The 18,764-nt window shown below is 40.7% G+C and overlaps 1 protein-coding gene, 1 long non-coding RNA gene and 1 pseudogene across 4 annotated transcripts in view; 2 read left to right on the top strand and 1 right to left on the bottom strand.

Annotated features, from left to right (window-relative positions):
• Positions 1-18,764, bottom strand: part of LOC144328708 (uncharacterized) — a 66,505-nt gene that overhangs the window by 18,719 nt on the left and 29,022 nt on the right. The gene's annotated exons all lie outside the window — the stretch shown is intronic.
• The window catches only part of MAPRE2 (microtubule associated protein RP/EB family member 2), an 87,610-nt gene that overhangs the window by 50,479 nt on the left and 18,367 nt on the right, over positions 1-18,764 (top strand). For 2 of the 3 annotated variants that reach the window (XM_028737029.2, XM_028737028.2), the window contains one exon: positions 4,510-4,637. The exons of the other annotated variant lie outside the window; for it this stretch is intronic. In XM_028737029.2, coding sequence (XP_028592862.1) covers positions 4,517-4,637 — 121 coding nt within the window. In that variant the 5' untranslated portion in view covers positions 4,510-4,516. The remainder of the gene's footprint in view (positions 1-4,509; positions 4,638-18,764) is intronic. 3 annotated transcript variants of the gene reach the window in all.
• Positions 1,082-1,800, top strand: LOC144328802 (MICOS complex subunit MIC10 pseudogene; annotated as a pseudogene).

The following is an 18,764-nucleotide window of genomic DNA, read 5'->3' as shown; positions in this document are numbered from 1 at the left end:
TTTGTCCTCTTTTAATATGTTGGTTGTTATGTTTGTTTTATCTTGCTTTTGAAAAACACCCTGGAAACTGCTGATAGGATGGTATATAAATATTTTAGATGATTAAAAAAAAAACTTGAACAACAAATCTAATATGTCTCAAATTACAACCTTATTTTAGACTTCTCATACAATGGATTAGGCTGTTGCAATACAGTATATGTACATACATATACTTTTCATCCACAAAAAAGACTAGGGTATTATAACTTTTAATCATACCTTAGTATAGATCAATTTGTTTTTGTGTACCTATCTTCTTTTTATCGCCTGTCTGTGCAAATAGCCTGAGCAATAAGATTTAGATTTGGACTTGTGAAAGGTAACCCATGAACTTCATGACTAAACTAGCTTTTGAATCTGGGTCTCCTGTTTGAACTGATTCCCTGTACCAACCCAGTTCATTTGCTGTTGGTCCAGGACCCAGGAAAGAAATAGGAGACAAAGGACAAATTTGAACTTTGGCCACTACTTTATGTGTCTGTAATGTAAATATAACTCAGACAGGAAACGGTCCAGTGCAGAAAAACTACACTCCAACAAAGTCAACCAGACAGGACTGCCAGCAGAGTTATTTGAGGTGACTAATGCCCAGTGGCATGAAAACCTGGAAACCCATAACAGCCATATGACTCATTTTCTTATGGGTTCCCAGATACAGTGAAGATATCAAAGAAGCCCTGACCAATAATATACCCTGTCCCAGTGTGGTTCTCAAAGGCAGGGTGGTCAGCCTGCCCTAGCTTGGTTCAAGTCTGTTGTTGGATAGGCTGTAGGATAATGATAGGCAGTGCAGAGCATGATCTGTCAAGATCATGGACTATGACAGATGCTGGCTGGAACTCATACAAGGAGAACTGTTGTCTCATTGGCATGCTTAGGCCTTATGAAGGTTCGCTGGTCTGGAGCTGCTGTTAACCCTCCCCTTCTGAAGAGCAGTCAGTTTCTTAAAAGACTATTGGTCAATTTTGCAGTGGCATGGTAATAGTGAGGAGACCATTGAGAGGAGGGTATTCTCAGAATCTGAGGAGCTGGGTAAAGCCATGTCCTCTGGCCTGACAGGTTGCGCAGTGCGGAGGATAGCTCTCTGTCTTGTCTCCTCCTTTATTTCCCTTTGAGACAGTGGGCATTAAGGCCAGAGAACATGGCAGCAATCAGCTGAGCCTTAGGAGGGTATGTTCACATTAGCAGCTTGAAACACAGTGAGCTCGTTCCCCCACCCGCACCCCTGTTTGTTTCAAGCCACATTGTTCATATCAGAGATGGAGCAGGGATGTCTTCACCTGATGTGCATGACCTTTTTGGATCCCCCACCTCTGGAGCCCTCTGGGAACTCCTGTTCATTAAGCTTGTCATCTGTGCTCTGCATCCAGTATTCTAATCAAATTGAAGCTGGTTTGAGAAATAAATGCATCAAACAGCAGTATTTGTCAGACTACAGGATCAGTATGGATTGTGGCTAATGTGTGAAGGCTGCTTCCGAAATTAACATTGGGGAGCACAGAGAAGGCAGTGGCCAAGATGGCGTCAGAGGGTGATTTGGGCAGGAAGTGGGACCGGTGCTTGGCTGATTCCACCGTCAAGCTGGGTGCTGGCTTTGGGTTGGGTGTTTCTTCTCGGTCATCATCTTCAAAAGGAAGATGTCGCCCATCACTCTCGGGTCAGGAATGGGCTTAGGAATGGCTTATTCAAACTGCCAGCATGACTTCTGGTCTCCTTACCTTCTCCATGGGCAGTTTGTCAAGGAGCAATGACACAGGCCCAACCCACACCTCTCTCTTGTCAGAGGAACAGTGGCACCTTGGCAATTCCTTGGGAAGGTCGAAGCATCCTAGCCTTGAGGCAACAGCATTTGGAAGCGCTTGTCCCGTTGCTCTTTTTTCCTGCGACACCTGGAACCGAATATCTTTCTTTTTTTTTGTAATCCCTCTTTTGGAAACGAGTCCACCCCCTTAAAAACAAACAAACATTGGGGAGCACACTGGATGTGGAGTTAGCAGTCATGTGAACATGGCCTTAGTCATGCCCACCTATGGAAATAAAATATATCTTATTACAAGACCCCCACAAGTTGTGAGAAACCGGCAGCTACTCAGACTGTATCTTGTCACCCTTTGCAGTTGCAGAAATCCCATTAGCTCTTGTCACAAAACTACTTGAAGAGGCTGGTATGTACAGAACGTAAAACACAGAAGGCAATAGTCTTGAGGGCAGTCAGGGGATTGAAATGTAAATTCTTTCTCATTCTCTCCTCCACTCTCCAGGATGAATGATGCTTGTAATATGTCAGGCTAAAAGGGTGAGACTCAGCTGAGCTGTGAATGGGGGGGGGGGACGCAGAGTGAGCTGAGATGACCCAGTTTTTCCCCTGGTGTTAACCCAGACCATCCGAAAAGCCCACCCAGATCAAAGCAGCTGAAAAACGAAATGGCAAGAGTGTTAGAGGAAGAAAGAAGAGTGACAGGCAGGCAATCTGATATTAGCCTTTAGCCAGTTTAGCTCATTAATGGAGCATAGTGGTGGTGTCAGAATATGAATATGTTGCTTAATTGTAAGCAGCATTTATTTTTTAAAAACCTGACCATTTCTTCCAGTAAACCTTGTCTGTAGGTGTGTGTGTGTGCCCGCACACATGTGCACATGCTTTTGCAAAAGGTGCTTTAACAGCTTACATTATCCATACCCATATATTTAATGTTTTCATTCTCTTTATTCAGGCTACTAACTCCGCTTCACGGGGCCTTGCCCCACAGGCAGAATCACTGCATTTTCCTGTGGTAAATAAAATATTAATCAGTTGCCAGTAATGTGTGTGCAAGATTGTGCAGAACATATGTGTGCTAATAAAAATAATACAAACATGATGTAAAATCTCGTTGTTTCCAGCTCAGTTCAAATGCATTATCTTTTATTTATTTTATTTTTTTAAATCTCTGGTTTGCTAAATCAATCATTTGTTGCTGGGTATGGTCATTTGGCACAGGGTGGTATTCAACTGATTTTTCCTCCTAGTAGACCTATTGAACTTAATGGACCTAACTTAGTCATGTTCATTGATTTAAATGGGTCTGCTTTGAGTAAGTTGAAGGCCAAAGGCTGCTCTGCTGAGGAATTGATGACATGAAGAATATCCGAAGAGCCAAATTCCTTTCTGTCTCAAGTATGCAAAGCATCAGTTTGACTATGTCCATAGATACTACTTGTCACATGTGATTTACCCCCATCCTTGCCAAGGACTAGAACGGGGTGGGAAATACTCCAGTCCTCTGTGTTCAGCCCTCAGGACTATCCCTAACCCTCAACCCCAACAATGCTCATCACCAGTCCTGTGTCACATCTTCCTTCAACTGTTCTTGAACTCTGTCCTGGAACTATTATAATGGCTCCTGTTTGTCTAGGAGGAGGATGCAGAGATGTGTAAATGGAGGCAAGGGAGAATGAAGACACCTCTGTCTTTTGCATAGCCTATTGTCACATCCATTGCTTTGCCCACCACTGGCACCTGGCTCCCAGAGGTTGCCTACAAAAAGGGGGGCTGAAAAAGTGTCCCCACCCCTGAAGCATCGTTTGGGCATTTTGTGTTCTCATAGCCTTGTTTCTGATCCCACTATGTATTCCTGATACAGAGTTCTCCTGGAGCAAAAAGCAAATGCTACCATGTAGCCACCATTCATAGCATCCTTTTTAAAAAAATTGTGCTACAACAAGAAAGCTCATCTACACATTTATAATGGGCTATATTTACATACTTTTCAGTGGTGCTTGTCAACTCTCTCCTAATTTTACGAGTGCTTTCAGAAGTTCAAAATATAAGCACATCCTAGTAAATCTGTAAGTCCATTTCCCAAGTAAAACAGATAATTTACCAAACCAGCTGATACAGGGGATAAGTCCCAGTATAGGATAAAGATCTGAATGCTGTTAAAAACCCATATGCACAGTAAGAAAATGTATGCTACACCTATTAAATGTTGCTTTTTTGGGAGAGAGTTCAGGATAAGAATGCATTGAAATACTGTCTCTGGTCAAACACCAATTACAAAAAGATGCAACTCCTCATTTTCCTGTGAAAAATTGGGGCTGGGGTTGGCACATGTATTTCAGCTTCCTGATAAAGCCTTCTTAAGAGAGGGCTGGCTCACTTTTGATTAGATGAGTCTTGTTGCAATTTTATGTGATGCAGTGACTTAGCATTTCCAAGAGATAAGTGCCTAGAGGCGTAATATATACCCTAAATGCTAATTTTCTTAAAAGTGTTTCAGGATGTGCTAACTAGAATATTTACAATGTTTTTCAAATATGATTTGATTTTATATTTGTATGCTGTTTCAATAATAACACAGTTCAGCTTGGAGCTCTTAAGAGGACCTCTATGACATGAAGATTGTAAGGGGAGAATTACATTGTTGATTACATGCGCCTCATAAGAATTATAACCAATCTTATATATCTTCTTATTTGATTTTGCAGTTGGGGAATGGCGGTCAACGTGTATTCTACCTCTATAACCCAAGAGACTATGAGCAGACATGACATCATTGCATGGGTGAACGATATAGTAGCTTTAAACTACACAAAAGTTGAACAACTATGTTCAGGTAAGATGCAACTTTTAAAAAAAACTGGTATTTTATCAATAACATTGTATCAGTGGTCTGCCTGAAAAGCAGTGTAGAAATACTGTAAATAATAATGAAGAAGAATAAAAGCTTTCTCGGTATCAAACACATATATTTGTATTTTTGCCTGTGTTACGGTGTTTTTTACATGACATTATTCGTTTTAAAGGATACACATTCTTATTATTTTTTAAAAAACCATTCTTTAGCTCTCTAAATATTCATATCTATAGGATGGACTTCAGTAAATTACAGAGCTATTTTGACATTAGTTGCCAATTGCTGTTTCTATCTGAACTTTACTGGTTAAGAGCTTTATGTGTAGTGCTTTTTTACTGTTATGTGAACATCGCATTTGATCCTAATTAGATGAAGGGCAGTCTGTAAATGAATATATAAATAATATAATAAATACTGTGTGAAACACAAATTCACACCTTTATTTGAAAAGTTGATCTGTGGAAATCGAAGTAATAATGAACTATACTTACCTATACTTTAGCTATACTTTATTATTTGTCAAAATGGGGGCGGGGCATAGGGGAAAGAACCCCATCTATGAGAGAATGGACAACTAAAATCTGGGACATCATTTGCATGGTAAAAATCACCACACAAATAGTTAGAACCAGAGGAGGGTAGACAGCAAGATAATGTCTTACAGAGAAATGGAGCCTCTTTATAATGTACTGGAACAATACAGTACAGGATAACGTTAACCCATTTGTGATACTTGGAACCTTGTAATATTGAAATGTTACATTTTATTTTGGTACAGAAAGTAGGGTGGTTGTGTTGTTATGTACGGTAGATTGTAGACCTCTCTTTCCAAGGTTTCAAGTAACAAGTTGAGATGAGGGACTTTTTCCAAGTGAACCTGCATGTAGCTCTGTTTGATGTGCATTCTTTGGCACCTTGGAACATTGATCTGCTGCTGAATCAAAGACTAGCTGGCAGGAATGTCTAGCAGAATTGCTTCAGTCTTTGATATATTGTTTAGCTTTGAGCTTGAGTAGTCATGTTGCAGCCATGCTTTCAATCCAACAAGGGTCTGCATCTTTGGGTTGTGGCAATGCCATATATTGATCGAGACTTGCTAGGGCAAAAAGGCTTTGAACAGTGGAATGGTAAATGTGGCTTTGCTCGTTTTGATCACATGTGATAAGCAGGTAATGCTTTTGTGGCTTCTCCTCCATCATCTTTTTAATAATGATTTTAGGGCATGTTACAAGGAAAGTATAGCCTTACTTTGGTTTCTTGGAATTCTAGTAAGTTGTCCTCATTCACCAATTTCATAGCTTTCATTTATTTATTTATTTTGCTTTTATTTCTGACCTGCACACCTGTAACTGTTAGTATCCATTGTTATTGTATTTAGATAGTGGGGTGTGAATATGGAGAGAACCCTAACCAGTTTTAAAGTTGCCTGCTTTCTTACCCTGCTTCACATACAATTTCCTAATGGAGTGTTTGCACTTAGCAGTTGTAATGTTCTGTGGTATCTAAAGACTTTACCATGCTTGCTGAAGACCACATAATGATTGCAATAAAAGTATAAGGTGCTATTTCATAATATATGTTATGCATTTTTGTGTTTTCATATTGTAAACTGCCCTGTGATCATCAGATGAAGTGTGGTATAGAAAGTTAATAAAACAAACAAACCGACAAACAAACAAACCATTGATTGCTAAGAGTCACGTGCCCTAAAATGTTGGCTTTTAGAACATGTGAGGGCAACTTGTCCTTAAAGAGTCCATCCTCTGTGTCAACCTTTAGAGCTGTGTTGATACAGATAGTGAACTACTGAATATGGATGTTATTAATGTAGTATCATCACGATTGTTGCCAAGTTTCATATTTTGATTTCTCCCATGTACTCTAAATCTACAATATTATTATTATTATTATTATTATTATTATTATTAGTGTGAAAACAACTGAAAGCTGGAATCAATTCTTGAGGGTGAAATTATCTGAATATTATTATCAATGGGAGCCCCCTTTATATGCCTTCACTGCATGCGCAAATCACTCCCTATGAATCATGGGGGACCCAGGTCAAGAATGCTCATTCCCAGTCTCTTCCTGGTCTTCTGTGTGTTACCTTCCCCTACCTTTTAATCCCATGAAAGGGGAAGCACTGGCACTACTGGTGTTAACATTAGCCATGGTTAACCTTAGGGTTACTGTGTTTTGCCAGATTCTGAAACCATGGTATTGCATTCTGTTTCTTTTTTAAGTCATGAGGGTCAGAAACCTTTCCCAATGAAGGCTAGGATTCTTGGGAGTTCTAATGAAATTTTCAGGTTGTCTCACTGTTTCTACTTAAGCACATTTGTAAGATAGAACAAGACAAAGAAATGATTTCAGACGAATAGCCAGCTGTATGCGGGTCATTCAGTAGTACTCTGCAGATCTTTGAACTGCTATGCTGATCTAATTTGGTCTTTTATCCTTCTTTCCTTCCTTCCTTCCCCTCCCCCCTTTTAAAACGAGTGTTCCTTGAAGCGTTTCCAGTCTTCATGCAGCGTAACATTAGCCCCCATAAAATATCTGCATTTACAGGAGACTTCAAAGGGCAAGAGAGAGTGTGGGAAGCACTGCAGTATTCAGGAGCATTTCTTAGCATTAACAGTGAACTTCAGAACAAGCCAGATAATTGGATTGTATAAAATGCTTGAAGTGTTGTGGCATTCTGGATTTATATTTGGGGAAATAGGTTGGCAACTAACCAGAAAACAACCACCCTGGCAGGTATGAAGGCCCCTTGTTTTGAAAAATATATGAAAAGTCAGTAATCCCACGCCTGTCCAATTTTTGCTTTAAAAAAATATTAGTTTTATTTATTTTGCCTTTGCATTCATGGTGAACCAGAGGCCAAGCTGTATGTGTGTGTTGTAGTAAGGATGCACAAGCATTTCAAAGAGTTGTCCGCCTACAATTGTTCATGGTTTTGTGACAACTTCCTTCACCTGTTTACAGAAAATAGTGCTCGGAAAACAATGCTTGGAAGAACCTGGTGTTCCCATTGAAATCAATGGAGGTGTAATATCCCCATTCATTTCAATACACAGATTTGCCCAAAGCTTCAGGGGTGAGTTGCTTCTGATGCTACCCTGCAACTAGCCCTTTGAGGGTATGCAGCAGGTTAAAGTCTCGTATCTTCCCCCACCCATCACGTGAAATCAATGGAGATCCCCCTCTGATTTCTGTAAGCACACTTAAATCCACTGTACACTTCTAAAATAGCTGGTAAGTGTAGTAAAAGTGACCCAGCACTGAAGAGCCTTGGGACTAGGGGGGTCTTCAGTGGTGAGTTGCTCTTTGCTCCATGCCAACTCAATCTTTTGAGCAGGGATACCTACATATTCAAGCACCTCTGCTTTGACTACTCACCTCATCCCTAGTTGTGCAGATGTGAGAAACAGCTATCAAGTACAGTGGTACCTCTACTTATGTTCACCTCTGGTTACATATCCTTTGGAATATGTACGCAGCAAACCCGGAAGTATTTTTCCGGGTTTCGCCATGCACACATGCGCAGAAGCGCTTTACGCACCATGCACATGCGTAGAAGCAACACCTCCAGATACGCACACCTCAGGATCTGACCGGAGCTCCGGAATGGATCCCAAGCACAACCAGAGGTACCACTGTACTGCATCACTCCTAGTGGTTGTCTTCTATCCTGAGTCACACCCTCAGAAGTGATAGCAAAAAAGGAGACAGTTTAGCAGCCTTGCTCATTTACTGCTTTGGCCCTCTACAGGAGGCTGAGGTTTGAGCTTGCTGTTATGGCCAGCCCAGCAACCTTTTCGAGGTAGAGTACCCTTCTGAATGAACAAGCAGCAATACAGAAAAGGGGCAAGGAATAAGTAGCAGCAGCTAAATCAGGAACAAGTTCCTTGAGTGTGGGTGTGTGAGAGATACTGAGACAGAGGGAGGAAGGGAGTTTGTGTATCAGAGCAGTGTGAGAAAACACATCCATGTATGTGTCCTTATTTTTGAAGAGCAGTGTACAGTGGGTAAATACTTGATCTGTATATTACTTCAAGACCACATTGCACCTCGTATGTGGTCTTCATCTGTAGTCTAGTCTGGTTCATTTTCGTAGGTGAACTATGCATGTGATTTGGGTTCTTGGCCATGGATTTATCTTTGGATACTCCTTTGCCCTTCTTCAAAGCATTACATTTTTAAAATAGATTGCTGCATAGATGTGTGTTATACATTGGTATGTGTGTACATGAAATAGCTGTGTAGTTTATGTAAGACAAGAGTGTTTTCTGTGGACTAGGCACTGCCATATGCCTGGTGGCCAAACCTATACCCTACACAGGTGCTAGGTTTTTGTTTTTCAAGTGCTGGGTCAGGAAGGGAGCTCTAGAAGAAGAAGGAGTGGCACAGTCAGACTTTGGTTTGACTGTATAGAGCAGGCGTAGGCAAACTCAGCCCGCCAGATGTTTTGGGACCACAATTCCCATCATCCCTGACCACTGGTCCTGTTAGCTAGGGATCATGGGAGTTGTAGTACCAAAACATCTGGAGGGCCGAGTTTGCCTATGCCTGGTACAGTGGTACCTCTGGTTACGTACTTAATTCATTCCGGATGTCCGTTCTTAACCTGAAACTGTTCTTAACCTGAAGCACCACTTTAGCTAATGGGGCCTCCCGCTGCCACTGTGCCGCCAGCATGCGATTTCTGTTCTCATCCTGAAGCAAAGTTCTTAACCCAAGGTACTATTTCTGGGTTAGCAGAGTCTGTAACCTGAAGCATATGTAACCCAAGGTACCACTGTATAGAGCAATCTAAAATTAAAAGGCAGGAGGAAATTCAACTTTTGAATGAAGGGTTAGTTTGCCTGAATTATAAATAACTTAATAAAATGCAAGATATGGAACTAATTTAAAATAAGAAAAAAAATCAAAACATTTGAAAAAAATTGAAAACAATGGCAATACAAAATAATATGTTTGTTCAGCAACATATTACTTAAAATAATTGATGGGATAAAAACTAGAAATTTGTCCAGTTTAATTTTGAATGCAAATCTACCTGACATGCACTTCTGAAACCAATATGCAAACCAAAGCACAGCTATATTCATTTTTTAAAAATTGTGCTTCTCTGGATTTTGCAGTACAGTTCTCCAACCAAAAGTGTGTATAAAAATGTATGCAATGGGGAGGGGTTGTAAAATAAATGCATTATAATGGAGAAAATTGCTTGCAAAACTGTGTATTAGGTGAAATGCTTATCTAAATGTATATGAATTTTCCTGATATCTGAGCTTGGGATTAGCAAAAGAAGAAACTGACAGATTCATTCATCCCTTATGAGAACAATTATTTGCCTCTTAAGATTCTGCATTCCTTTCTGTGCATTTGAACAACCCTGTTCAGCTGCAATTGGAATACTCTAACTCTGCTCAGGTTTTCCCAAAAGTGCATGGATATATACAGGACCCAACCCTATTGCCTGGGGACAAAAAAAATCTATTTCTCGATGAGAACATGCACACACCCCGAATTAAGAATGTTAGGCCTTTCTATGCATGGAAAAGACTTTAGGTTTCATTTTCACAAATCAGTGTCAGTAGATCTGCATGCTAAATTTAGAACTGAGGTCATTTGGCACATAACAGTTAAGTGGGCTGTCAGAAAGCACAGGGAACCCTGTTCTGCATTCTGCCTACTTAGCAGAGACAAACACACAACCAAGAAGAATAGATAGCCTGTAAGCAGCTTTTCCTTTGCGTGCTTTTACCCTAGGTATTTTCTTTTGGTGGCATCTAGGGGCACTCCTTTAAAAGTATTGAATGGCAAAAAGAAAAGATAAAGCAAGATGTGTTTCCAGTTAGCATGAAACTTGTGGGTGTAAGAAAATTGCACCTTCGTTTTCAAAATGGAGTTTTTAAGACTTACTCCTGGATAAGCATGGATTATAGAGGAACCCAGGATACATCTCTGCAGAGGATATGCAACGGCTGGCAGAGAAGACAGAGTGACAAAACTATTGCCATTATTGCAAGTGGCAAAATGGGATTCAAGGCAGAGAACAATACAGATGTCATAACACACATATTGCCTAATTCCTGGTGTGGCTATTCTTCCTTGATATGCATCCAGAAGTCCTGATGTTGAAAACAGATTCTGGAGCTGAGTTCTGGCACAAATCTAGATTGCTTCCCATTTAATATTTTAATTTTGGGTTGTAGTTTACAGTAGGGGTGCTAATGACATTCAGATATGGCTAAATTTGGATTGTAGACTTGAGATACCACTTAGGTGGAACGGCAACTGAAATTGAACCTGGAAAATGCATGGGCTCCTGGAGAGGAGATTGTGGCCATTTTACTCCCCCATTCTTGCTACTGCCATGCTGTTCTAATCTAAGCCATGGTTTGGTTTAGTGTGTTGTCCAAACCTGGGCTCATGGTATGTCCCTGAAGGAGAAAACCACAAGCCCAGATTTAGAAAACAAACTAAACCAAACCTTATCTTGGTTTAGCTTAGCAGGAGGGCTGCTGAAGGCTGCCATCTCGTCTCCATGAACTCTTAAATTTAGGTGTTCAAACTAAGCCATGCTTTGGCTTAGTGTGATTTGCAATGCATCTTATTAGATGACTCAGCACATATTTAGCAAGGCCCTGTGATTGTTTCTGCTCTAATCTAGAAGCTTTGGCAGATTCTCACTTCAGAAATCCAGATTGTCCAGACATTTCCTTAGCAGAACCCTGCAGTTCTGTTTATATGTTGCTTGCTGTAATTTTACTTCTATAGTGCCTGTGGTGCCTTTCTAAAGCCTTTCACATATTCTTATTTCTTAATAGTTATAGCAGCAGACCATCAAAGGTTAAACAACTTGACTGCACTGTTAGCTTTTTTTTTTTTTTTTAAAGGATCCAGTTATGTTCCAGATTAAAATTGTAATGTGAATTCATGGAGTGAAAGCAATATGTACTTTTAATTGAAAGAACATTCTCTCTATAGCTGTGGAATGGAGGCTGTGTGATATGTTTGGTTAATTGGTTACACTTTGCTCTCCTGAGAATTTAGATCAAGGCAGAGTGAGATTAAACAGATCTTGCTTCTTTACATAGGCTGCATCGGTTTACAGATTTTTAATTATTTTACTGTATTGACTTTCTTGTGATTATTGCTGCTTATCTGCAAATCCTCAAGCCATACTTCTATTTCAGTAAATTTACTTCCTGAAATTAATCACAAGATCTGTAGGGATGTGGTTATCTTGCTTGTTTTCAGATAGGCCTCTACATTCTGATCACATTAGCAAAATCTAGACAGGTCTGGGGAACCTTTGGCCTTCCAGATGTTGTTGAACTGTGATTCCATCAGCCCCAGAAAGAATGACCAATGCCAGTATGCAGCCTTGCTTAATTCCCTTCTCAGTTTTAATTGCTCTAGTAAGATGACTCCTGGGGCGTATATCTTACTTTAAGATAAGTCCCTTTGTGTAATGTTCATATTAGATAGGGTAACTGTCTGTTGATCAAAGATGTATCCAGTTTTTCCCACAAGGTGGGTCAGGATATAGAGTCAAAGGCTGCTCTAAAGTCCATAAAGGCAGCATATAGAGAGGTTGTATCACTAGAGCAGCCTTTCTCAACCTGTGGGTCGGGTCCCCAGATGTTGTTGTACTACAACGCCCATCACCCCAGCTAGCAAGGCCAGAGCTCAGAGATGATGGGAGTTGTAGTCCAACATCATCTGGGGACCCACAGGTTGAGAACCGCTGCACTAGAGGAATATTTTCTAATCAAATGATGTAATATGGAACACTGATCGATAATAGATCGCCTTTCCCTAAAACCAGCTTTTTTGTCTGCTAGAATGTTCTCTTGCTCCAGCTAATCCAAGAGTTTCCTATGTAGGTGTCTTGCATAGAACTTGCTAATGGTATTAAGTAGACAAATTGATCTGTAGTTTGCCAGATCGTTCTTTGACCTTTTTTTGAAAATGGGAACTATGACTGCCAACCTTCAGTCAAAGGGAGCTTATCCATATTGATTGATGCAAATAAAGAGAGAGGCCAGAATAGGAGCCCAGGAGCCCAATTTGTTTTTAATAACTTGTGGTGGGATTAAATTCTGCTCTGGGGCCTTCCCTGATTTTAGTTGGGCTACAAGACTATAAATTTCAGACACAGATACAGGCTGCCATATTGGGAGATGGTCCTTAAGATGGTTTTTCCAGAAATAGTATCTGAATATAAGTTTAAAAAATACATTTCCCAATTAGTTGAAGTAATAAGACATTCTAACCGCTTTGAGCTTTTAAATTTTGTAATTGGTATTTTTATCTTGATACGGGTCATTGGCCATAATAAAACGACTTGACCTGACTTGACTTGGCATGGTCATTGGCCAGGGATGATGGGAGTTGTACTTTGGCAACATCTGGAGAGCCAAAGATTTCCCATATGTATGTATATTTGATACAGTTTTTTAGCTGTGTGCAGCCTCTGAACTTGGTGAAACTTGTTTTCATATGTGTGAGTCGAGTTGGGGGGGTGGGGTGGGAAAACCCATTACACCAACTTGTAAACAACATACAGTGCTCTTTCTCGAAACTCATTGTCCAACTAAGTATCTAGAAAGCAAAACCAAACATTTAACCCAAAGTAGCTTTCATAAGTAAGAATGTTAACAAGTTTCTTTCACAAGTTTGGAATGTTGTCACTGTGAAACAAATCTGCTTTTGCTCTGCAGCTATTTCTGTTCTTGCCAAAAAGTAACATCATGCATACTTTATTGCAAGATGCTGCTGTGTGGGTCCCATCTGTGAATTTGTAGAGAGCTTGTTCCTCAGCTGCTACCTAGTAGACTCCTAAGATTCTGATGTCCAGACCCTTTAATATTATAGTTCTTTTGGGAAATAGCTTTCTGTATGCAAGTGGTCATACATGTGAAGGAGTGGGATGCATTAAAGTGAAGGCAGTAACTTTTATTTCAACAAGAAAGTATTTGCAAGTTGAGTATTCAGATAAGCACATCTTTTATATGGTGATATGGGCCTCCATCCAAAAGTGTTCACACATAGTTATGTACTCACTTCATCCACAAGGATATTCCTGTCTCCACCCATCAGTCAGCTGGCAAACTATGTCAGTTCTGACTTCACTGATTACATAGAGAACAGAAGGAAGGAGTGCTTAGATTTCGCCCCTGCCCAGACTGATGATCAGCGTTTTGAGCTCTGACTGCACTTACCTGTTCAACAGTGCAAGAGGTGTAGGTGTCAGGATGCTGTCAGTGGCTGCTGGCTGGTTGCGCAGGAAAGTATAAAGACAAGGAAAAGATTCTTACAGTCCTTTTTTATTTCAAACTTTACAGAGAGAGGCTGTAGAACCCAACCTCTTGGATAATGGCGGTGTCCTGAGTGAATCTCCACCCCCCTCTCTCCCACTTCCTCATTCATCGTCGTCATCATCATAATCATCTCCTCTACGGGTGCTGCTACATGCCTTCTGTCTTTGAGTTCTCTGCTCTCCTATTTTTAAGGCTTGCTGGGTTCCGGGAGATGGAGGGTCTGGAATGCTTTCTAATGACAACATGTCAGCTGGGTGTATTTTGGCTCTCCCATGATTTCCCAACTTTTCCCTTCATCTGCCTCCGAGCTACGACCTCTTTCAAACCCTTGTTGTAAATCTATACTGTCTTCCTCCTCCTCCTCCCTGGAAGGATCAGGATGGGGAGGCGGTCTCCACTATTACTCCTCCTCTGCCCAGTCCCTGACAGTAGGAGTACTGGGTGTGCTGTCCCCAGCTTACCAACTATACCATGTTCTTCTTTGGAAAGTGTGTGTGTGTGTGTGTGTGTGTGTATGTATTCTTGGTAGAAAAATAATTCGTGCTCAAAGCCAGTTGTTTGGGATCTCTTCTGGCTGTGTGACAAACCCACATACCCACAAAGATGAACATGAGAGACACTCAGAGGTCATAGCAGCAGCAGCAGCTGCCAGGTTTTGGCTTTGTTGCAAAGGTGCAACAAACGTGACTCCTAAGCTAACAAGGCCATGATGTCTTACTGGATTGGGCGTAGGGGGAGAACTCCCTCACCATACCTGAGCTGAATCTAACAGGGAGAAGAAGCAATGTGACACTAAAAATTTTCTGGGCCATGGGAGTGGTGCTGAAGAGAGATGTAAGGAATGATGTGTCAAGACCCAGGAGAGTTAGACTTCTTGCGCACACTCCTCCCATTGCAACCAGCCACATATATACAGCAGTTTCCATGTACAAATTAGTGAATCAGAATAGCATCAAACAGATACAACTCTTAGCAGCTTAACAGAAAGTTTAATCTAATCTAGACAGTGTATATCATGTGTTCGGGTAACACAAATTCTGTGCCAATCAAAGCTGAATTCCTCATCCTGTTTAGATGGTACATGTTAAGCAAATTTGCACACCCTTAACATAATTCAGCATGCTGATTCTGTTCTGTTTTTTCTATTTATTCCACTCTTACCAGTCATAGTAAAGTGTAGTAAAGGGAACTGGAGCTTTGCTTCCAGCTTAATCGTTCTCAGCAACCCTTCTGCCCTTTCTGATTATCACCAGGCTTGTTCATTTGTCTTTTTAAAGAAAGCTGTGTCTTTTGGGATAAAAGCTGAATTCTGTGCCTGACTATAAGATTCAGGGTTCTTATGGCACTTGTGTAGAAGGAGAGATAAATATATCACCCAACTGTATATCCGCCTTCTGTGCCCTGATAGTTTCTATAGGTTTGTTGGACACCTAGGCCATATTCACACCATACATTTAAAGCAGTATGATAATACTTTAAACAGTCATGGCTTCTCCCAAAGAATCCTGAGAGCTGTAGTTTCATAAAGGTTCAGAGAATTGTTATGAGCCCCCTATTACCCTTCCAGAGCTACAATTCCAAGAATTTCCTGTGAACAGAGATTGATTGTTAAACCAAGTTTGAATTATTCTTTTATCAGCTTCTGAAGGCTGTACGTATTAGTGACAGTATATACTGTGAAGTTGGTCAAACTGCAGTTATGTCCCTTTCTTTCCTTTTTTTTAAAAAAGAAAATAACTAAAACTTTAAAAATAGCAATATTTGGCCTGCTATGCCGAATTAGTTAAGGAGTCTTTTTGTGATGGTACGTGATAGGCCGTGACTCTGTTTTTGTACATAAACAAACATGTAATGGAAGTTAACGAAAAGGAAGGGTTAGTTTGCCAGATCTGTGTAATGACTAGCAGTGGTATAATCTGCTGTCTGTTGCCTTCTGTTCAGTTCTAGAAGCAGTATAGAATTTCTGCATTCTAATTGGGTCAAAAAGAAGTTACCACTCATGCATGTAGCCAACACAGCCACGTTTGCAAATACAATCTGTAACCCAGCCTGCAAATATTGAAAACATTGATGACTAAATCAATACCCCAGAGGAAATAAAGCACATTATGCTATCAAAGGAAATACTGGACCACTTTCAGAAAGATGCCCCCCAAAAGGTATATTTAATGTTGACAGCTCTGGTTAGGGTCCTTTGCAGCAGTGACAACTGATGACTTTTGGAACATTTTTTAAATAGTTGCTTCCTTCTCCACACCAGTAATTGTCCAGTACTAACAAAAGGAAAGAGTACCTTTTAATCATGTGCAGAGTTCTGTGGTTTTCCTACCCTGAAACGTCAGCTGTTCTCTGCACCATGGGTGTGGTACCTCTAGTCTTCCAGATGCTGCTTGCCTCCAGCTCTCATGAACCCTGACCATTGCCCATCCAGCTGGGGCTGATGGGAGTTAGGGTCCAACAGCATCTGGAGGGTCAGACGTTCTCCGCTCTCCACAATAGTGATAAGCGTAATGGCTTCCATTTGTGGAAATGACTTCCAGCATTGAGCCCTCTCAGCTAGAGATTCAATCCACCTTTATGCCATAAATCCTAAATCAAGTACCTTAAGAACAAATAACATCTATTGCCCAAAACAACAACAACAACAAATCATTAAAGCTTTTAAAACATTTACGGAACAACCTCTGAAGCATTTAGTTTCAATCTCCCTGAATCCTCCTCTGGCCTTATTAGGAACCAGAGATCATGGTTTAAAACAAATTCTGGCTGATTTGAAAACAAGTCAACTTCAAACCAAGTCAGCTTCAGCCCATGGGTTATGAAGCTGGTTTGTTCAACCAGAATTTGTTTACAGATCTCTGGTTTGTAAGTGAGGACAAACTAAGATGCATGGAAAGTGAAACTAAATGCAGCAGATGTCCAGGTCCTTCTGGCCATGTGGGAGAGGGAGTGTTGAGTGTGACATACATGAACCTAAAAAACATATTGTTCAGACAGCACAAAACATGTTAGTATTACACATGAGAACACAGTCATTGTTACTTACCTCTTCCAACAAAAATAGCATATTGAGGAGGGTGTGCCTGAAGCAAACATTTGGTTGTGCAGTTCCTGGTATGGGCTCATTTTTGTGGTTCATAAAAGGTTAGTTTTCAAAGCAGTTATCTTCTAATTATTCTTCTGCTGATTCTCTTGCTTATGGCTTTTAATACTAGCTAGGGTTATTGCTACATGCCTCTTGAGGGCATATCCTCCAAATCCCATAACGTGGATTAGTATTCTCTTAACATGTTGTTCCTTTTCACTGTTTCATGTGATGACAGGTTCTACTTCCAAATCAGGTTTGAGGAGTGTTCTACATTTTGTGTAAACTAACCAGAAAGGTTCTGTAGGCAGACATCTGCTTTAAAGAAACATTATACTTTGAATTGGGAAGTTGTGTGTGTGTGTGTGTGTGTGTGTGTGTGTGTGTTAATAAGTCAACCGCCTGCAGTTCTCCTTTCTCTCTTCTCCCCATCTTCAGTATTTGTATGGAAGATTATCATGAAATTGGGTTCCTGAATAGAAAGGACAAAACAGATGCCAGGGAGATGGAGAAACACAAGTATCTGTCATTGGCAACAAAGCTAGCCGAATAGTAAGGGACAAGGAATGATGGCCTGTGAACACTAATTGAATAGTGCTGATAATGGGCAAGTAGTCTGTGCCACAGTTGTATATAATCAACTTGGCAGGTGCAAACAAATGTACAAGTTGTTCCAATAGCCATGCACACACATTTTGTGTTGTAAATACCTGTAAGCAGTGAATTAAGACAAATAAAGATTTATGTATATACTTAGCAAAAGCTCCACTCATCTCAGTGGAACTTCATGTAATGGTGTATAGGATTTTAATGCTGACTGGTAGGACTTGCACCAGTTTGAGGAAGGCTGAATGAGAACTCTGATCCTCATCTATACGCATGCAAGCTGAAAGCATCTGCCACCATCATTATTGCTTGTTTCTGTTGCTCCTGTTTATTTCTATATCTTTTGGCCGCAAAAGGACCCCAAGGCAGCTCACAAAGGTAACACATAAATACAAAATTCAAGTGAAAAAAAACCTCACAGCAACTTACAAAAAAAATTAATACAGCAAAATGTTATTGTTAAGAAACAAGGACTAAAAGCCGAATACATTCATATTCCTGACGAATGGCAAAGGGCAGCCCCCACCCCAAAGAAAAAGATGTTGAGAGGGAGCAGGAATAAATCCTTAGGGAACAGCTCCTTCTTAAAAGAATCTCTAGCCAATGGGTTGAGGTGGGACAGTTGGAAAACTTTGACCTTTGATGGTCCAGCACGTTCTCCCCACTGCAGCTCATCATCTTGAGAACTCAAAAACAGAAACCTAGCAGAACCTTTCTGCCTCTTCAACAGAGATACTTCTCCAATTTTGTGTCTTTGCCTTCCAGCTCCTTTTCATCCTTGCCTTGTGCTCAGTAGTCCTTGTCCTGGTTTCCTAACAATGGAAGTGGCTTCTTGGAATTGATAGCCATGGACTAGAATTTGTGAACTGCGATCAAATTTACACTTGTTGCTACTCATGCCATCCTGTAAACCAGGCATGGGTAAACTGTGGCCTTTGGGCCAAATTAGACCTAGTAGGGGGTCCTGGTTCGGCCCATGATACTGCTTTTCCCCAAATCACGTCCTCACCTGACATCATAGGATGGGGCAGGTCAAAATGTGACTGCAGAGGAACCACCAGGAAGCTTGAAGTGCACTCC

The sequence above is a fragment of the Podarcis muralis genome, chromosome 8 (genome assembly GCF_964188315.1).
Source record: "Podarcis muralis chromosome 8, rPodMur119.hap1.1, whole genome shotgun sequence".
NCBI lineage: Eukaryota > Metazoa > Chordata > Lepidosauria > Squamata > Lacertidae > Podarcis > Podarcis muralis.
This window is presented reverse-complemented; position numbering and strand designations above follow the sequence as displayed.